At 39.0% G+C, this 21386-nt stretch overlaps 1 protein-coding gene across 1 annotated transcript in view; it reads left to right on the forward strand.

Annotated features, from left to right (window-relative positions):
* The first annotated feature begins 15303 nt into the window (after nucleotides 1-15303).
* The window catches only part of LOC134736638 (uncharacterized), a 103152-nt gene continuing 97069 nt past the window's right edge, over nucleotides 15304-21386 (forward strand). The window contains exons 1-2 of the mRNA XM_063639113.1: nucleotides 15304-15388; nucleotides 16370-16829. Of these exons, the coding sequence (XP_063495183.1) occupies nucleotides 15304-15388; nucleotides 16370-16829 (545 nt within the window). The remainder of the gene's footprint in view (nucleotides 15389-16369; nucleotides 16830-21386) is intronic.

The raw sequence follows: 21386 nt of genomic DNA on the forward strand, positions 1-21386 counted from the left end.
AGTATAAAGAGTATGACTCCTCAAGCATATTACCTGGGCTGACAAGTCAGCTCCATGACTTTGAGCAAAGTATTACTTCTCTATGTCTCCATTTCTTCAAAAGGGAATAATGGTAGTCCTTAGTTAATAGTTGTGTTGTAATAGAAAATGAGATAATAATACATGTATAATACTTGATACAATGTCAGGGGTAGAGTAAACATGTGCCAAGTATTAGTAATTATCATCCATAACATGCAGTACTTCATTGTATTAAATTACACAATCTTAGACTTGGAAGGGATCCATTGCAGGAATTCTCTCCACTATATTTTTTAGACATGGTTACAGAAATAAGGTGCACTCTACTCCTTAAGTATCCTTTGTCCTTCTGAATAGGCTTAATCATTGTTGAGCCAACATCTGTGACCTCTATGTTACACCTATTGTCTCTGCTTCATAGAACTTCATATAACATCTAAGCTTTCTTCCACATGGCAGCCTTTCAAATGCATTGTATAAAGACAGATATCTCATTTTCCATTTGCTTTCTCATGTCCAGGATAAATATTCTAAATTGTTGGGTTTATGTTGTAATCTTCTTTATTTGAAGACGCTGTTAACTGGCTAACCAAATATGCATTCTCGACTCCATTCTCCCTTACCTGCCTCCAAAATACAATTTCAAAAGTTTATTCGTTCACATGGCAGCTAATGGTGGCCACAAGACTCAATTCTAGCCAGTGATGTGTATAGAGAACTCAGACTGGAGACTTTTCTCTCTTTTTAAATAGAGATGGTGTCTCACTAGGTTGCCCAGGCCGGTCTCAAACTGCTGGGCTTAAGTGATCCTCCCGGCTTGTCCTCCCAAAGACTGGAGACTTTCTGGGAAAGCATCTAACTTCCCAGTAAAAGTGACAGTTCCAAATGGCTTTGTCCCTTCTCCTTTCTTCTTCTTTTTTTTTTGGCTTTCTTTTTTTTTTTTTTTTTATTATACTTTAAGTTAAGGGTACATGTGCACAACGTGCAGGTTGTTACATATGTATACATGTGCTAGGTTGGTGTGCTGCACCCGTTAACTCGTCATTTAGCATTAGGTATTACTCCTAATACTATCCCTTCCCCCTCCCCCCACCCAACAACAGGCCCCAGTGTGTGATGTTCTCCTTCCTGTGTCCATGTGTCCTCATTGTTCAATTCCCATCTACGAGTGAGAACATGCGGTGTTTGGTTTTTTGTCGTTGCGATAGTTTGCTGAGAATGATGGTTTCCAGCTTCAAGTGAGAACACGATCATTGGGGCTGCAGTAAGAGCACTTAAGATGATGAATTTGAGGGCAAAACTAGCAAGCTAAGGCCCCAGGGTTGGAATCATAGAGAGCCTAGCGCTTATTAACCATTTTCAGCAGCTCAACTAGTATTTATAACCAATGTTCTTCATCTTTTTTGTAGATTAGATAGTAACTGTTTATATCATTTGAAACCAGTGATTCTCCAACTTTAGCATGCATCAGAATTATGTGTGGGGATCTTTAAAACTCAGATTGCTGCGTTGCTACTCTAGTTCCTAATTCTGTAGACGTGGAAAGGGGATTGGGAATTTGTATTTCTAGCAAATTCCCAGGTGATGCTGATACTGATGTAGTGGTGGTGGTGGTGGTAGTGATTGGAGGGTACTTTGAGAACTACTGGTTTAAACCATTGCTAATCTGATTGTTGTTTATTTACAGTTTATGACCTTCCTTAATTAATATAAACAAAATTCACTTTATATGATTTTGAATAGCTCTCTTGAAGTGTTTTATCAATATTCAAAAGGGATTTTTAAAACTCTTCTTCACACTAGAGAGCTCCTTTATCAGACCATCTATGCTTTTATACCAGCTAGCATAGTTATCTGAGTTGCACTTTAGCAAATCAATTAGCAGTCCATGGGATATTTAATGAAATTTTATTATGTTCAGGACATTGTGAGGATTCAAGGAAAGGTGAGATATTGACACAGCTTCCAGGGAGTTTACATAGAAGTTGATACACAAAGACTCAATTTCCATCTGTATCAAAAATTATGATTTCCAAAAAGCTTTCAAGTATATTAGCATATTTAATACTCAAGATAATGTGAAGTAGACAGGAGGAATATTGTCACACTCATTTAATAGAAAGATTGATGTCCAGGCCAGATGTGGTGACTCCTACCACTTTGGGAGGCCGAGGCCGGCAGATCATTTGAGGTCAGGAGTTCGAGACCAGCCTGACCAGCAGGGTGAAACCCCCTCTCTACTAAAAATACAAAAAAAGTTAGCCAGGTGTGGTGCCATATGCCTGTAGTCCTGGCTACTTGGGAGTCTGAGGCAGGAGAATCGCTTAAACCGGGAAGGTGGAGGCTGCAGTGAGCTGAGATTGCGTCACTGCACTCCAGCCTGGGTGACAGGGAGAGACTTCATCTGAAAGAGAGAGAGAGGGAGAGAGAGAGAGAGAGAGAGAAAGGGGAGGGGAGGGGAAGGGAGGGGAGAGGAGAGGAAAGGAGAGGAGAGGAGAGTAGAGGAGAGGGAAGAAAAATTGAGGTCTAATTAGTTAAATAATTAATGTAAAGTATGCCAAAAATAACAAATAACAAAATCAGCTCTAGGAATTTTAACACCTAATTCAAGCACAAGTACATTAGCCAAATATTTGTAATTATCTTTTGCCACTTCTGTCTCTTCCCTTTTCAGGACAATATAGAAATACAATTAGCTTTATTTTTTTTTAATGCTTTGTGGTCATAAATCGCCTCTCAGCTAGAGTGAAAGACAACTGGCTTTTTTAAAATTATCTCAAAGAAGCTCTTTTTAAATGCAACATTCAACCGGTGAGAGATGTTCAGAACTGCTGTGTACCACTGCACCAAGTTGGCCAGCTTAGATAACAAGTGGAAACTGCAATTGTAGCCATGTGCCCTGTATGGAACTACATTTCTCCAGAGGAAGGGGAAGACTATTTATCAGCTCCAGGACAGAGGGTGTCAGCACCTACTAACTACTCTTCTTCCACAGGGCCATGAAAATATCAAAACTGTTCCCTTGAGTTGGGTACCATTTTGGAAGGAATATGGACCAGGGAGATATTTTGAGAGTTAAAACAACATTAAAGGAAATCTGAAATTTGAGTTAACTGCTTATGTACTCAAAAGAGATTATTTGCAACTAGAAGTAACTAAGTTACTTTGATTTTAAATTTAAGACTTCCATCCTCCTCTCTTCACTCTCCCTTCCTCTACCTTCCATTAGCAAATATAGGGGCTCAGGAGGAAGCTACTGGATTTTAGAGAAGTAGATGAGCTCCTTTTTGTTTCTTTGTTTTATATATTTTAATTGCTAGGTATACGTTTCTACCACACCACATATATAACATTTGTCATCTATTTCAAAGGGTAAGAATTAATTCCAATAATAGGAATAGATAGATGATACTATATACCACATACAGAATAAAGTACAAGTTACGTTTCTTGCCCTGGAATTACTTGCAGTCTAAAATAGAGAAAACAAATGTTGATATAAATGTTTCTGAGTGTAAGTAAAGCAATTCTGAGTTCATTACACAGTTAGTGAATATTGTTCATTTGCACAATTAAATTATATGCACTTTTCCTTAATTATCTTTCTCAATTTTAGACATTTTAAAATTCATGAGCTATAACAATAAATACAATAAAGCCTTTCTAGTTTTAAAGAATTTTAGTTAGTATACTATAAATAAGTGTAAATTGAAAGCCATGCAGAGAAAGAGATTTAAATAGAACAATTGCATTTTTTTGTATGTTATTTTACATGAAAAATCAAAATGTAAACTTAATTTCTGTTCAGGACTGGGATTCGAAGTGAAATAGGCTGTTACCTATATAGTGTAATTTGCATAGTAATTTTTTTTTATTTTTCTGATGAGTGAAATTCAACCATTAGTGAGAGATTCTTTAGGTGTAAGCATTGTAGTCTTTCTGTAGAACTTTTAAAATGCAAATGAACATGGAAGACTACAAGCAAATGAAGTTCTGTACAGTTTAGCATGGTTGCAAATATCAGAAGCATTCCTTTCTCAGCAGAGCAACATAAATGTTTTTAGGTGTTGGAGTAAAGTATAAAAAGAAAGACATTAAAAGTTGGAAGAAGGGCAAATTTTCAGGAAAAGTCAAGAGGCGAGACGTGCCAAAAACCGGTATCCCTTACTTTACAATTATGGCTACAGCTGTGCCTGTTTTATTATTCTATGCATGTGTAAGTTGCTAACTGCTGTAATAACCACACAGTCTCAAGAGCTTAACAATAAGAGAGCACATTTCAACAAAATGTTTGGCATGTGGTGGCTCTGTTAGACCCTAGGTCCTTGAAGTCCTCAGTTGTTCCCCACTTTATTCTTATTTTTGTGGGTACATATATTTATGGGGTATAGGTTTGATATAGACATGCAATGTAAAATAAGCATATCATGGAGAATGGGGTATTGATCCCCTCAAGCATTTATCCTTTGAGTTATAAACAATCCAATTACACTATTTAAAAATGTACAATTATTGTTGACTACAGTCATCTATTGTGCTATCAAATTATAGTTCTTACTCATTCTAACTATTTTTTGTACCCATCAACCATCCCCACCTCCCTCCCATCCCCCCACTACCCTTCCCAGCCTCCAGTAACCATCCTTCTACTCTCTGTGTTCATGAGTTCAATTGTTTTGATTTTTAGATCCCACAAATCAGTGAGAACGTGCGATGTTTGTCTTTATGTGCCTGGCTTGTTAAACTTCACATAATGATCTCCAGTTCCGTCATGTTGTTGCAAATGACTGGAATCGCCTTTTATGGCTTAATAATATTCTATTGTACCACATTTTCTTTATTCATTCAGCTGTTGATGGACACTTAGATTGTTTCCAAATCTTAACTATTGTAAACAGTACTGCAACAAACGTAGGAGTGCGGATATCTCTTTAATATACTGATTTCCTTTCTTTTGGGTATATATCCAGCAGTGGGAGTGCTGGATCATATGGTAGCTCAATTTTTAGTTTTTTTGAAGAACCTTGAAGCTGATCTCCACAGTGGCTGTACTAATTTACATTCCTGCCAGCAGTGTACGAGGGTTCCTTTTCTCCACATCCTCTTGCGCATTTGTTATTGCCTATCTTTTGGGTATAAGCCATTTTAACAGAGGTGTGTTCCTCTGCTTTAAATCTACAAATGACAAGGTGACAGAAAGGGAATGAGCAGGTGTTTGCATAAAGATCCCAGGGGACTTTGGGGGCCAATGTTTTCAGTCAACATTTTTGTGGCCGCAACTAACTATAAAGACTTTTCTAGATGCTAGGCAGCTGGTCAAAATAGTTTTTCCATGTTCCTAGGAGAGAAAGTAGATGGTTTCGTAAATAGCCAGCATTTTTTTTCTGCCATCATTAGCTTTCAGAATTATTAATAGAAGTGATCCTCTAAAGGTGAAAGTACTTAATATTTGAAATAGGCCAGACATTTGCTTGACAATAGATATGATTTCCCAGATACGGGCAAGACACTTAATAGTCATATACAACACTCTCAGTTTGTCATCTTCTCTTAACCCCTACGTATAGTATATCAATAAACACTGATTGGGTCCCTGTTGTACCAAATATCTATAATCATCACTGCTATTGACACCTATTGACTACATACTGTGTGTGGAACCTTGTGCTGTCTACTTTTAAAAATACAATGAAGCAGTAGGTATAGTAGGAAATTCCTTATCTGATATGATCAAGATCAGAAGGTGAGTAAAATTTAAAGCAAGGAATATATAACAAGCATTTTTATTTTTAACTTGATACATATGAGTGTACGTTCATTCACCAATTTCTAAATGTAGGGCAAAGATCTTCCTTGCTGTATGGGTGTTTATCATCACTTATTTTGAAAACCCATGATGCCTAATCTACCTGGAGCACACAGTATTGATTACCTGTCTAGAAGCTACTCCCCCTCCTCTACGTTCCCAAGAGCTTCTTTTACCCTGGTGCATTTCCCTTTCCCAAGTGAATTGGGTGATTCTCTGGCTTACCAATGAGTGGTGTTAGGTAATGATCTGTTTCTGACCAATGAGACACAAAAGAAATCTGGGGAAATTCTTTGAAAGATGTCTTTGCTGCTAAAAAGCAGTGTAGGGGTGTGGGAGACAGTATGCCAGATCTCCCTTTCTATTGTTGACTATTGATTTATCAGGGTGGGGTTCCTTATTCTTCTGCAGTAATTTTGGCTTCATGAAGGGTTGTTGCCAATAAACTAGAAGGGGTCAGGCAGAGAGGTGGAAATGCTGTGGGATGACTCGATTAACCTGTTGTGTTTAACAACCCCGGAGCATTTCTACCTCAGGACTTCTGGCTCACAAGAATGGGAATTCCATTATTCCTTTTAAGCCATTTCAGGCAGAATTTCTGTTACTTCCAGCCTAAAACATCTTAATTAAAATACCACAATTACTAGGTTTGGTTTTGTTAACCTGCTATGAGACATTAGAGATGTTTATTAAGACATTCCACATGAACAGTCCTCCTAGATTGTAATGATTTTTTTTCCAGTCTTTTACAGCTGTCTTATTGGCATCTAATTCAAAAGCAGATTTTTTTTTGGTTTGCTTTTCAGTAGCTCTTATTTTGCAAATTTAAAAAGCATTAAATGTAATTTCCATAGATGCAACATTATCTTTTTCACACTCATATTTCATTAGTTTATGTGATTTTTAACTAAAATGCGTAACTGCAATAATAAGCACAACAAAATTGGCTGAATCTTAGTAAATATATGACTCAACTGGTAAGAACAGTAATTGCATGCACATGAAAAATAGTCTTCAGCCAGCTGAGAGCTTTCAGGGAACGGGGTATCTGACAGGATAGGGGGACTGAAGGCTATGGATTAATCTATCCCATTGTTGAATGGTGGTTAGTTAAGATCTATGTGTCAAGTTGAGAAATATGCAATAGCCAGTTTTGTTTTTCAAAAATGGTTGAGTATTGGCAATTTCAGATGTTTCAACTTAAACACACACACACACACACACACACACACACACGCACCACATCCTTCAGGCTCCAGGATTTTAAAATCCATTTAGGGACAAAGGTATAAGAAAAAATCGCCAGTACAACCTAGTGTGTATGTCGGTGTCCATCTACATTCTCTCAGATTCATTTTTATTGTTTTATTGTTGTCAGTTTTAACAGCCAGCATCTGTGGCTCATTTTTAAATAGCTGCCCTTAGGCTACTGGAGCCACTTTGCCCTCCTATGCAGAGTTAGAAGTACCTGAGAATGAACATCTTCCTGGGAAGCCTCAAGCAATGATGAATGATGGATGTGGAAATACGAAAACCCAGCCCTCTGGTCGTTGGGCTGGAGCTGAATGGGATTAAGCTGAAGCCACCCTCTGTGGGACTTCACCCACATACTTGCTCCACTTCCTCCTTTTTCTTTTCTTACTTCTACCACTCTCCTTCTGATTTCTCCTGGAGACTTCCCTTAATCACTTGCACCTTCAATTGAAGGGTGCCCTTGGGGAATCTGTCATAGCACAACAGAAATAGTAAATGTAGACTGAGTGGTGTAGACAATATACATTAGAGAAATTAGGAGTTGAGGACTGTCACCGCCAACTGCAGTGATGAAGAAAGGCTTCCAAATATAGTAGAAACTAGATTTTATACACTTGTATCTATTCAACAAATGATTGTAGAGTGACTACAATGTGCCAATTAGTGGTGATGGCAATGGAGGCATTTGCTAGGCCAGTAGTTCTCAAATTATGATCCCTGGACCACCAGAAAAGCACCTGAGAATTTGCTAAACATGGAAATTCTCAGACCCCAACCCACCACTAACTTATCAAAAACTCTGGGACCAGGGTCCAGCAGTTTGTATTTTTACCATCCTGCCAGGTGGTTCTGATGCATATTCAAGTTTGAAACTGCTGCACAAAGATCTGGTGACATATCTTATGTGCCAATTAATAATTGTGAGCTTGGAAAATTTATTTCATTTTCTGATGTTTAGTTTCCTCATATGAAAAAGGTAGGGGTGGTGACGTTTGCCGTTTGGGGGCCAAATAAGTATTAATTTTCTTGTATTCATTTCTCTCCATATTGCCTTCCTTTCCTTCTATTTCCCTCCCTCCTTCTCCTCTTCCTTCTCTCCTTCTTTCCCTTTCTACCTTCCTTCTTCCCTCTCCCCTCCCTTTGTCCTTCTTTCCCTCTCTTCCTTTATCTCTCCCTCCTTCCTTCCTTCTTTCCTTCCTTCCTACTTCTTTCATTCCCTCCTTCCTTCCTCCTCTCTTCCTCCCCCTCCCTCCCTCCCTCCCTCCCTCCCTTCCTTCCTTCCTTTCTTTCTTCCTTCCTTCGTTCCTTCCTTCCTTCCTTCGTTCCTTCCTTCCTTCCTTCCTTCGTTCCTCCCTCACTTCTTTCCTTCCTTCCTTTGTCTTTCCTCTTCCTTTCTACTTATCTGCCTGACGTTTTCAACCTGGTTATGAAAGATGGGCTTAATTTCACTAGGTGGAAAAAGAGAACTAAACTTTCTAGGAAACAGACGTCTAAGTCACAGCAGGGGGATCATTTGGCTAAAAAGAAGTCATGGTGAAAGGATAGGAATGGCAGGTTATAATGAGGAAATGGGATTTCAGATGCTGTGTTGCAGTTTAAACTATATTGTAAAGGCAATGGTAAGGCATGGGATGTGAAGGACTGGGAGTAACTTGACAAAATGCATGATTTGGGCAGACTTCTCTGGCATTGATCTACCCCAATTAGAGGAAGATCAAGATTTCAGCCTTAGAATTCAGTCAGTAAAGCTTATACATTAATGTTGGCAATTAATCCAAATGAGATCCCAAATCAAAATCCTGGCATTCTAAATATGAAGTAGAAATGAGTCTAAGTCCTGCTGAGCAGGGGAAATCAACTTGGCTGAAATTTAAGACAGAAAGTGAGTAAAGATGTCTTAGTGATACTCAACCTGATAGAATGGGAAAAATCACTAAAAGAGGAGTCAGTGGGGGATATTGCTGAAGGAGACACACAGAGTTTGAGTTGAGGTGCCATTCGTGGGTTACTGAATTCATGCTTCTAAACATCCAGGAAAAGAGCAAAGTTTCATAAATATCCCTGTAAAGATAGCTCCATGGGCAAACTGAAATATATATAATTTACACACACACACACACACACACACACACATATATATATATATATATTACAAACCTCACTCTCTGCTAACTTGTATAACTGCAGAGCAATTGATACATTAGTTTTGGGAAAGATTCCTGTTTGGATAGTAAAATGAAACTATTTTGAAGCATAAATGAATTGTATTATGTTGGTACACAAGTAATTGTGTTTTTTGCCATTGAAGGTAATTTCAAAAAACACAATTACTTGTGGACCAATCCAATATATGTAACACATTGTATCTGTGTGTGATTATTTTTCTTTTGGTGTCTGCAAAATGTGCTGAGTTTATTGCAGCCACAGTACTCCATAAGATTACTTTGTGTATTTCAAGTCTTTATCCCCATCTGGGCTGGATACACTGAGTGCTAAATTCACTTCCTTGTCATTTTATTCTTCTCCTGTCAGCTTCCCATCCATTGATCAAAAAATATCCAGAATCCCCAGAGTCACAAATAAGTTTTACATGTGGCCATTACATTGATCTTTCTTATTTAGCATATACTTAAAAACCATTTTCTATTGATCATAGTCCCCTCCTCAGTATCCAAACTCTAATTATTTTGAAATATTTTTATGTATACTTCCATTAATTACTCCAGAGTTTGACTAATAATGGGAAAGGACCTTTTAGTTTTCTTTTTTTTTTTTCTTTTGGTCTTGTCATGGAAAAGCGTACTAATCAATGGCCCTTTCTGATGCCCTGTGAAATTCCGTGAGGATTTTTCCTGGTATCTTAATTGCAGTAGAATAGACACAGTGGTGTTCTGGCATCTCTCATCCAAAACAAACAGAAGGAATGTTGTATTAAAGATTTATATGGAGTAATGGTTCAAAACCAACCTGACCCATAGAAGAGCATAGCATGGTTCACTGCTGAGTCATTTGGTCAGAGACAGTCTGGAAAGATATTGTACAGCAATCATATCCTCAAGAGAGTTACAGAGAGAAGTGGGTTGCCTCAGAATGTTCCAGAAGGATATTTGCTCCAGGAAAAAAAAAAATGTGTTACAGAAACACTACAGAAATGATTTTCAAGCTTGAGCATATATATAAATACCTGAACGTCTTGTTAAAACATGACTGCTGGGATCCACACCCAGAGTGTCTGCTTCAGTAGATCAGGGATTGAGCCAGAGAATCTGTATTTCTAATAAGTCCCCAGGTGATGCTGCTGCTGTTGATTGGTAATCGTTGGCTTAGAACATCCTCCAGAAAGAAAGGTTAGAGTCAGGCAGGAACAAGAAACATATTTTTTTGCTCCCAATTTTTTTGCAATTGTGCAGAGATTAATTTTCATAAAACACTATTTTGTTCATACTTCAAATTTGCTCAAATTGTTATTCTTCATTTTCTTCTCAATAAAACCATAAAAACAAACCCAAAAATGAAAATCTTCAGCAGTATTCCAAATCTTCCACCTGTATCCCTGAAACACTGGTACCTTTGATTGTTCTCAAAACATTTTTAAGCCTTCATTCCCTACACATTTTGTTCATTCTGTTTGTTTTCCCTGGAATGCCATATTGTCTTCTCCATCATTTTTGCCTTTCAAAGTCCAAAGCATTCTTCAAGACTCAACGTAATCCCTTCTCTTCATTAGGCTTTCTATGATAAAGTGAAAACTTCTTACCCTGAACTTCTTGCAAACTTGATTTTCCTCTTTTATTTTCTTCTCACAAAATCTTTCAGTGCCACCTATTGTAGCTAGGGCAAAAAAGCAAATACTTTTATATTTAACTTAGTGAAGACCTTTTAATCTTCATATTCACCTTATGAGATAGATACTATTATTATCCTCATTTTACAGATAATTTACTTCTGTATACATCATTTACTTCTTAAGTTACATTATATCAAACATGTGATTTTAAGTACATTTGTGTTCCCCCAAAGTACCCATTACAGTGCCTTGCAAATAATAATGCTTATTAAAACAATTGCTGCATTCAATGTAGTCATCTTCTGTTTGCTATAAAATAGTAATAATAAAATATTCAAATTCTCATTCAGGTTAGTTCTTCAGGCTTCTATGTGAACTTAATTCTGATTATTAGGAAAGACTGGTTGATGCAATGGTACAAAGACCTGGTTCCCTGTCATCAGCTCAGGATAACTCTAAAGGGCCAATGCAGTGCAGAACTCCTGTGAGATTGACAGAGGGACAGTGTTGAAACTGTACTGTAGCTTTACCCATTCCCATATGCTCTACTCTCACACGTCTTGACCTCATTGGCTCTCCCCAACAAATAATCCTGCATACTAATTTCCATGTCTGCAGAGTCTGTTTCCTGAATAATCCAATCTAAGAAAAAAGGAGTATGGGCAAACTACATTTATTAACTTTTTTTAAAAACTTTTTCAGAGACAGTGTTTTAGATTGGAAATTGTACATGCTTTATAATCAGAGAGATTGGAGCTTATCAGATATGACCTCAGGGAAGTCAGTCTCTCTGAGCTTCCATTTCTCATCTCAGAAGGGATATCTAATTAGGATTAAAGGTGGCCCAAATAAAACACCTACCGTGGCATTTGATGAAATATGGGTACCGAGTACATTGAGGCCTGTAAGTGGGTAGAGTTGAATCGCTAAAAGGCTAAAATTTAGGGCACATCTTCTTAACCCTTCCCAGATTTGCTTTTCATTTATTATGTTGTGATACCATGCCTTGGTTTGTATTGAAAGTTTCTACTTAAAGAAGCCACATGAATACCAAGTTAACCAACGTTCTATAGGAGATACTTTCTTCCAAGTTTGAAAGTAGGGATTTTTTTTTTCTACACAAGAGACTGGGATTTATAAAGCTTCACCTCAGACAATGATAGTTACATAACATCCCTTGACACTTGCTTCTCCCGGCTTCCAAGGCCGACAGACTGGCTCTATGTTACAGCAATGCTGTTGACTCCCTCTGCTGACATGTCGAATGCTCTTCTCTTGACCAACATTTTCCTTCCTATGATTTTATTTTGTTGTTATGGGCTTAGGATTTTGTTGTAAGTCTCCCTTTTGGAATATGTTAGACTAGACATAAAACTGATCTCCATGATTCTGAACTCTTGAATTCTCTCCCCCAGCAAAATCTCCTGATACAGAGTTTTTTTTTTTTTTCTGTAAATTTCCTCACATGAAATACAATCTTCATTTTAATGACCTTCAAATTCTCAACCTCTTCTAATGTTCCTTGTCCATTACTCATCTTCAAACTTCTTCTATATATTTTTGAACTTGAACCTTATCTTCCGCTCTCATAACATGAGCTAACTACCAGCCCTAACTACTAGCTACCATGCGTTTAGTACTTGCTCTGTACCAGGCAATATGCTAAATGCTTTACAACACTAGTTCTCAAAGTGTGGTTTCCTGGCCAGCTGCAGCAGCATCATCACTATGAATTGTGAGAAAAACAACTTCTAGAGTTCCAACCCGTATCTGGTATATTGGTAATTCTAGAGGTAGGGCCTAGAAATCTGTATTTTCGCAAGTCCCTCAGGTGATTCTGATGCCTTCTGGTAAGCTCTGATCTCTCTGATTACAAAGCATGTACAATTTCCACTCAACTCCAGGTTTCAACATTTCAAGACTTCATACTTTCAATTTCTATTCTATGTAATCTCTCACTTGCTTCATGGCCCCATAATTTCTATCTTGTTGCTTACTAATCCTAGGTAGACCATGCTGTATGTTTTATTTCTGTATTTATGTCTCCAATATTACTGAGAGAATAATACAATGCTGATAGTCTTTATTATAATAACTGTATATTTTTGCCCCTGAAGCAGGTTCCCATGTGACTTAGTGATTGTTCTTTGCCTTTTGTTGATTCACTGTAATAGCTCTTAGAACTTGTTCCAAATACTCCCCACGTTTATTTTTAGCTTACAATGCTATTTCTTGTTGACCAACAGATATCAATAGAAGCCCTCATTTCTGTTTTCCTGGAGATACTGCAGGAAAATAATATTTTCAACTTACTTTCAACCCACTTTAGAATCTCAGTAGCTCTCATTTCTATTCTTTTGTTCTTGTTTCTAGAAAAAACAAGTGATCCTTTTCTTTGCTAAGATTATTTTTACTCTTGATTGACTAGTTCTGTTTTTCTTTTCAGATGTTACTCAATCAATTCTCCCCTTCTCTCACCTGGAACTTCTCTCCCACACTTTGGCCCCTTAACCCAATCAGCAAAATATGTTTGGACTTTCCCTTTACTAAAGAGGAACAGCCTTTTTTAAAGTCTGCTATCAGCCATCTACCCTCATTCTCTCTTTCACCTTCAGTTCATAGTCAAATTTCTTTAAAGAATAATCTCACATTTTTCCTTGAATTCCTTTGCCACTCATAATTGTGATGCCTCTTTAGTGCAGCTGTTTTCTCAAATGTAATCAATTAACTCCTAAACCAGGTCCCCTTTCACAACAAAAACATTTTCTCAATGTGTATTCATGTTTTCTCTTTAGTCTCTCTGTGTGCACCTGACCATCTCTAGAGCAAAATTTTCCCTTAGTTTCCATGACATTGAAATAATAGAAACCATGAATCTATCTTTGCCCATCTTTTTGGTAGTGCTTTGGTGTCCCTTCTCCTTTTAATCTAATAATTAACTTACTCATTAATTATTAAAATATTCATGAACATTTTTCAAGCCTATTATCTGCCAAGCACTCAGTCAGGTGCTGGGGCTGTAACAGTTAAGAGGATACACATGGTCCCTGCCCTCTCGGACTGAGCAGGTTAGTGTAGAAAATACAAATGGCAATGAGAAATCAGTACATTATTTTTCATCCTTATAATTACTTTATGTGGAGGGTACTATTTTTCACATTTTACAGATGAGAATATTGGGAAACAGGGAGGTCATATATCTCTAAGCTTTTGTCCTAAGTACTTTTGTTGCTTTCTATATTCTATCTCATAAACCTCATATTCTCCCAACAGTTGAACTCCATATACATGTCCGGAGCTCTAAAACACAAGAGCTAATACAGGCTCTAATGCAGAACCATTTCCATAGAGCAAAGCTTGAATTTCTAGATGTATTAGGATCTCCACCTGAACATCTCCCGCAGCCCTTTGACTATAGCTGCCTAAAGAGAACTCATTATCTCACAACCTTTCCTAAACAAACATTAAAATAAAACTGAACAACTGTAAATTCCCTTCTTGGGTTCTCAACTCCTAATAGTGTCACTATTTTTCTAGTTCTCCAGGTACAGAAAGTTGGAGATATCTTTAATAAATGCCTTTTCACATAATTGCTACATGTTGTTCGTTACATCTCAGCAACGTCTCTTTTTAAATATCCTTATTATTTCATTCTCCACAGCTGCTATCACTGTTCTTACCTTCATGATCTTTTACCTAGTGCTTCCACGGCCTCCTAAATGCTTTCTACAGCTCTACTATTTTCTGGTTCTAGATCATCTTATTAACCTGTTATATCAGATTAATCTTTTTGGTACATTCCTGGTCATCGAGGTCCCCTGCTCAGCATTTCTGGAGTGAAGTACAAATTGCCCAGGCTAGCAACTAGAGCCCCACTTGACATCTTCCAAATCATTTCTTCTACTTCCTCCATGCACTGTATGCTCTGGGTAGAAGGATAGACTACTCCCTTCCTATTTATCTCTGTCAGACAAAATCATATCATATTTTAAGGCTTCTGTCAAATGACCTTCCTTCAATGAAGTATCTCCAGACTTCACTGCCTTTTGAACTTTGCTAATGTGTTTGGTGTTCTCTTCTGGCACCATAGTCTGCCTAATATGGCACTTATTGGTATGTTGGCAAATTTCTCCTTTAAAGCAGGGGCACAACCAGTTTTTTTCACTCCCAAGAAAGGCCTTTACCATAGTAAATTAGGCTTAGTAAGTACTTCCTGAATTGAAATAGAAGGATGGGTGTTTAAATCCAGATGAAAGCATGGAAAAAGAGAAAGGGTCAAACTAACTTATCAGTCATGCTAATTCAAATCACAACAGATCTTTTGGTGCGTTCACTATATTTCTGTCTTTTTTTTTTGTTCTTGGCATTTACTCTTCTTATCTGTGGGTTAATAAGTGATTTGGCTACTTGTTAATACACACTTGAATAGCGCTGCATGTCTGGCAAATTCAACGATGGTCTCCTGGGAGGAACAGACTGCCCCTTAGAGGATATTACTTACATTTTCTTTCGAAATGAGGGTGTGTTTGTGGGGTGGTCACTGTGGATTGTTTTTCAGAGCTTCTCTTGAGAATACGTAGAGTGGTAAATTACCAAAATCTCTCTACCCTGTCATCAGCATTAGTATTCGTAATGATTTTATCAGGAGTAATTATTAATAACAATAATGAGAAGCTTGCCTGTAGGGTATTTTATCCTTTGGCACTGTGTTCATAAGTTATTTGGCATCCACAGCATCCTGAAACCCCAAGAAAACAGGGTTTGTTTTGTTATTTCAGATTATCTTACAAATAATGGCTCAGCTGATATTAGAAAGCAGGTTTGTTTTGTTCATTTGTGTTCTGTAACTCAAACTGTGGTTCTTGAATCAGCAGCCTCTGCCACACCATTAAACATACAGAATATCAGGCCCCATGCCAGACCTATTGGATCAGAATCAGAACTGTAATAAAATCCCAAGGTTATTCCTGTGCAAAGTAAAGTTCAAGAAACACCCACTTTAAGTCCTAGAACAGAGCAACAAAAGGTATTTCATCCCTAGAGTACTGTAGTGTGTGCGTGCGTGTGGTTTCATCCCTAGGGTACTGTAGTGTGTGCGTGCGTGTGCTTGTGAGAGAGAGAGGAGACAGGTAAGAGGAGAGAAATCTCAGTAGAATATGGGTCCCTCCAGAGGGATGAGCATGTGGGATTTGTGGATGTGGGACTCCCCTGTATACTTGCAGTAGCTTCACCAGATTTCGTTGCATCTGCTGTCTAAGATTGTTGAGGTTAGCGTTATTTATAGTTAAATATGAGAATTGAGAGTGTGGGGGAAGTTGTTGTCAGGTACTGCACCCAAACCAGGAGGATAAAGGAGGTAAGCACAGAAGGAAAGCCCCCTTTTCGAGCCTCACTCAAAAAGCAGCTCACTCAAGCTCATTTCCAATTATCTCTAGTTTCTAGATGCATTTCGCCTCCTCGTGTTTCCCCTTAACACCCACGACCCACTCACTCCATTAAAGCTAGTTCCTCGCCTCTAGTCTCCAGGTTTCTTTTTTCCTGGTCATCAGTCTCGCTCTCTCCCGGCACCCTCAGGCCGCGAGCCCCTCCCTCCGCTCGGGCTCGCACCTCTCCCCAGCCTGGTGCACCTGGGCTGACGCGGGCTCGGGACTCGTGCGGAGCGCCGCGAGCGCGGCGGAGGCAGAGGCGCGCTGACTGCCACCTCCAGCCGTGCCAGAGGGACAGCACGCGCTGCGCAACGGAGACCGTTCTCCTTGGCCGCCGCTCACGGCTCGCGGCGACCACCGCCGTTGAAGCTGCGGGCGGGCAACCGTGCGTCTCCCGGGACAGCCAGCCCCGGCGGCTGCTCCTTCCGGATGCCAGGGCCAGGGCGCCGGGCGGCCGCCAGCAGGAGAATGAAGAGCTCGGTGGGAGGAAGGAGAGAAAAGCTCCTGGGGGCGCCGAAAGCTCAGCCCAGCCGCGGTAAGTTGAGTGCAAAAAGAGGTGTCTCGGTTCAGGTGGCGGAGTTCGTTGGGGCGCCGGGCAAGAAGCTAGGATTGCGCCCCTGCGGGATACGAGGCGCGAGCGCCTGGGGCTCGCATGGGGGGCGCGGAATGGGCATTCGCACGGCCCAGACCTTGGACCACCTCTTCGGTATCCCGCACTATCGGTCCACACCCCCCTGCCTCTTCTGGGTGCCACGGAGAAGAGATGTGAGGTTGCGGGGCCAGAGTGAGGAGCGCGGAGCTTGAGGGGCTCAGGTCACCCAGCTCATTGCCAAGAACCAAGGGGCAGGGGAGGCCGAGGCGGGGGGTGGGGTGCGGGGGGTGCGGGGGCGAGGTCAGCCTGGTTCTGGCCAGAGTCGAGGGCTGGGCCACCCGGTAAAGACGTCCTGCTGTCTCTCATTGGGTGTGTGCGAGGCGTGCTCCCTCCTCGGGGGAAGCCTGGCGAAGTTGTTGGGATAAAGAAACACAGCCGGACAGCTTCCTGCTTCCTTTTCGTTTCCTTCTTCTTCTTTTTTTTTTTTAAATAAATACTTTAAAAAACCCGAGATAAACGCGTTTTGAGGGCAGGTTGAGAAGCTATTGAGTTATATGAAGCCTCCCTCCAAGGAAATCATTTTGACATTTAGGGTGGGGTTGGGAGGCTGAGTGTAAGCCAGGGCTCCTGAATCTGATCGTTTTTCTTGGCCATCTACTGCCTCTTTTTACGCTTCCATTGGGTACCTGGTGGACCAAATTAGAAGAGAGCACAGGGTTGTGCACCTTTTGACCTCTTGCATCTTGGGAGACGTTTTATTGTGTGTATGAATTTGGGTCAGAGGACACCTGCAGCCTCCAAAATGGTGTCATCCTGTGTGAAATGGCCAATTCCAGATCAGTCCCCCTTACAATCAGGCTTGTCCACCTCATGTGTTTCTGGAGATTGTGTTGATGGCTGGTCTGTGATTTCAAACGAGTGATGCGTGGTTCCTGGGCATTGGAGTGTCTTGAATTCTGGAACCCTGAACTGACTGAGAAGAACATCTGACATTCTGTAGGTGTAACTAAGGACCGTAGAGCTGGCGCTGTTCTATGCTAATTTTGCGGTGTTCCCGGAGTGTGATGGGGAAATCATCTCTGTTCTGCTGAGTGTATTCGCTAGCTGGTCTGTTAAATGTGCCTTTCGGGTGACCACTGAATTCTGGTTCACGATGTTTTCTAAAACCGACTGGAAAGGTCTTCCTCCCTCTGGGTTGTCGTGCCACTCGTTGGCTTATGCTGGTAATTCAGTCACACTACTCTTGTCTCTAAGCATGAAAGGCAAATATGGGTCATTTCAAATTATGTAGATTGATGCAACACAGCATGTCCGGGATTTGCTGCAATTTCTTCACATTTCTTTCCAGATGTTTTTTTAGAAATTAACTTGAGCACTGTCTTCATGGAGCTAAAATGTAGACTGGGGGAATGGGCAAACATCTTGAGTTAATGTAGTATCTCAGATTTAAGGAAAGGAAGTTGTCTGTGTTAGGAGAAAGCGACCTGAGCCAAAAATCAGGGCTTCTGAATTATTTTTGCTCTATGACAATGTGGCTGAGAGATATTTGGGGTTACTTATAATAATAACACCTAAAATGTGTTTCCCATTCACTGAACAGCAAACTCTACAGCTAATGTAAATGCGTAACGATCCCAAGAAGGTGGCGTTGTTACCATCTCCATTCTGTAGACAGGGAAAAGGAGATTTGGAGATGTTAAATTGGGAAAAGTCCCGGAGTTAGTGTTTTGTAATCCAAGATTGCAGAACTCCAAAGTCGGTTGTTAACCCCTACACAACCTCTTTGAGCCTCACTTGAAAAATGAGAGCAATAGACCTAAGTTTTAATTCCATGAAAAATTCATACAGTGGTGGTAATATATCATAGATTGATTCATACCCAACCATTTTAGGTATTTAATATAACAGAATGCAGAATTTGTAGATGTGAAATGAAATAAAAATTGCATGGCACTTATTCGGCCTGCCAGTTCTAGAGAGGGCAGAACACTGAGATCTTAGTGTTCATCTTGAATGACGTTCTTTGAGTCCTGTTACTGTAAATCAATAGTGCTATATTATAGCCCTTGTCTTAACAATGTATGATTTATAACATCAAACATGTCTGGTGCTAACATCATATTTGTATGACTATAGAGTTATACTGAGGTCTACATGAACACTTTCGTATTTCAGCCAGCTTATAATTAAAGCTCAGATCCTGACAGGATTTTAAATTTCCATTAAGAGGTACAAGCAGCTTGTTTTAAAATTTCCTTTTATTTTCAACAGTATTTTCAAAACAATTACTCCCCCTGCTGTGATTTGCTATTTACCAGGTGCATCGAAAGTTCAATAACGAAAATGTTTGCAATTCAAGAAAACATACTGTTTCATCTATAGTAACAAAGATTAGATGAGTCACATCTAACTTAGTTTTTTTGTAATTTAATTAAAATGTTGCATTTCTCATTGCTAAGTGTATGCAGGTAGCTGAGTATACAGTATCCATTATTTTCTTGTAATCTCCAACTTCATAAACTCTTTACTTATGAGTTCTTCAGTTAAGTAATGTTAGTACTGTCTATAAAGATTTTGAGGTTTTAAAAGTAGGAGTGAGAACAAATAAGATAACTTTGTCATGTTTCTTCACTAGCTGTAATTATACTTTGAGAGTGATGATATATTTTAAGTCACAGATCTGATTTATCCATTCATGAATGGAATTATCAGATAAACGTTGTATAAACCCATTGGGATGCTAATGCTATTAATATTCCAAATTTGGGAGCAGCTTTGGAAAATAGAGAATCTTGGAGAAATTAAAGATAATTTACTATGTTTCATTGTATTTGCATGGTATCTTACTGTTTTCAAATAATCTGCATGTCTCATAATAACTTGCTTAGAGATTTGTTTTATTTTTTGGCAGTAGGTAAGGAGGTTTTTATAGTAGCTAACATATTTAACCTTAGAACAGTATTAAAGTAATGAAACTAATTATGAACTTGAATTGTCAACTGCAAAATGTTTCATGACAATGGGAGTCTTGTAAATGGTTAGCCTTATAATCACATGTATGTATTTTTTACTGTTTTAAAAATGTTTGTTTCATATTCAAACAATAGGACCAATATTTTATTTGATATTATTTGGTGATTTGAACAACCAGATCTCTGAAAGGTAATTTAAGCTCCATAAACATGAGTCACACTGACATCCCAGATTGAAGAAACTAATATTGGAAAAGGATCTGTAATTTTGAATGTTTCAAGAGCTTGGAACTCAAGGTAGATGGTACTTCTTAGTTTTCTGACAAGGACTCTAAAGTGAGAGATTGAATAAAATAAAGCCGGTGAGTTGAAAATCAAGCAAGTGCTTAAATTGCCACTTAGGAAGCTGAGATCAGCTTCTGTAGATTACACACCCAAAAACTGCCAGTGTAATTTATATTTTGAACAAGTAGATGACACACTGGAGATCATTTAAAACATTCTAGTACATTAAAAATGTATTTACTTCCACTTTTTTAGAGCCTGGTAAACCTAGTGATGTCTTCTTGCTATGGATTGAATGTTTATATCTCTCCCAAATTCATGTTTTGAAGCCCTAACCCTTAATGGGATAGTATTTGAGGTGAAACCTTTGAGAAATGATTTGGGTTAGATGAGGTTATAAGGGTAGAGCCTCCATAATGGGATTAGTGCTCTTATAAGATGAGGAAGAGATGAGGACCCTCTCTTTGTCATGTGAAGATGCAGCAAGAAGATAGCCATCTGCAGACCATGAAGCGGGCCCACCGCAGTCATTGAATCTGCTGACACCTAGATCCTGGTCTTCACAGCCTCCAGAACTGTCAGAAATGAATGTTTGCTGTTTAGCTACCTAGTTCATAGTATTTTGTTGTAGCAGCTCATACTGATTAAGTCACTCCCCATTTTGGAATAACTCATGATTAACATAAAAAATTTGCAATTAGAGGAAGTTGAAGGACACCCAAGGACAGAGATGAATCAAATTATTTTACAAGGTCTTTATCCTATTACAAATGTGGTTTTAATCATATTCAGATAATTCTGTACTACTTCTAGTAGCTTGCCTAGATTGGAATATATCTCAAAGAGTATCTTATTCCTAACCTCCTGATAAACCAGTATACTAGAACACAGTTTTAGAATAGGATAGAGACCTTTGGATTGCTTAATTACTTTATTTATTTACCTATAGTGTCATCCTACCATATGTTTAATTTTTTGCCTTATTTGCAACACATAGGGACAGTTCTCTTTATTTATGGAATTATATCTACCAAAACAAGCCAGCATGTAGCATTTCAAAACAGGTCTGAATTTTCAGTGAGGAGTTTTCAGTAAGAGAGTTTTCATTTTCCTTCCTTGTAGCTATGTAGCCCATCTTTCAGGAAACAATACTGATCTTGATGCACCTTGATTAGTCATTAGACCTTTTTGTCCCCATGAGAATAAAATGCATTATTATGCCACAGTGTTAGGAAACTCCATT

Source organism: Symphalangus syndactylus, chromosome 1 (assembly GCF_028878055.3).
Source record: "Symphalangus syndactylus isolate Jambi chromosome 1, NHGRI_mSymSyn1-v2.1_pri, whole genome shotgun sequence".
Lineage (NCBI taxonomy): Eukaryota > Metazoa > Chordata > Mammalia > Primates > Hylobatidae > Symphalangus > Symphalangus syndactylus.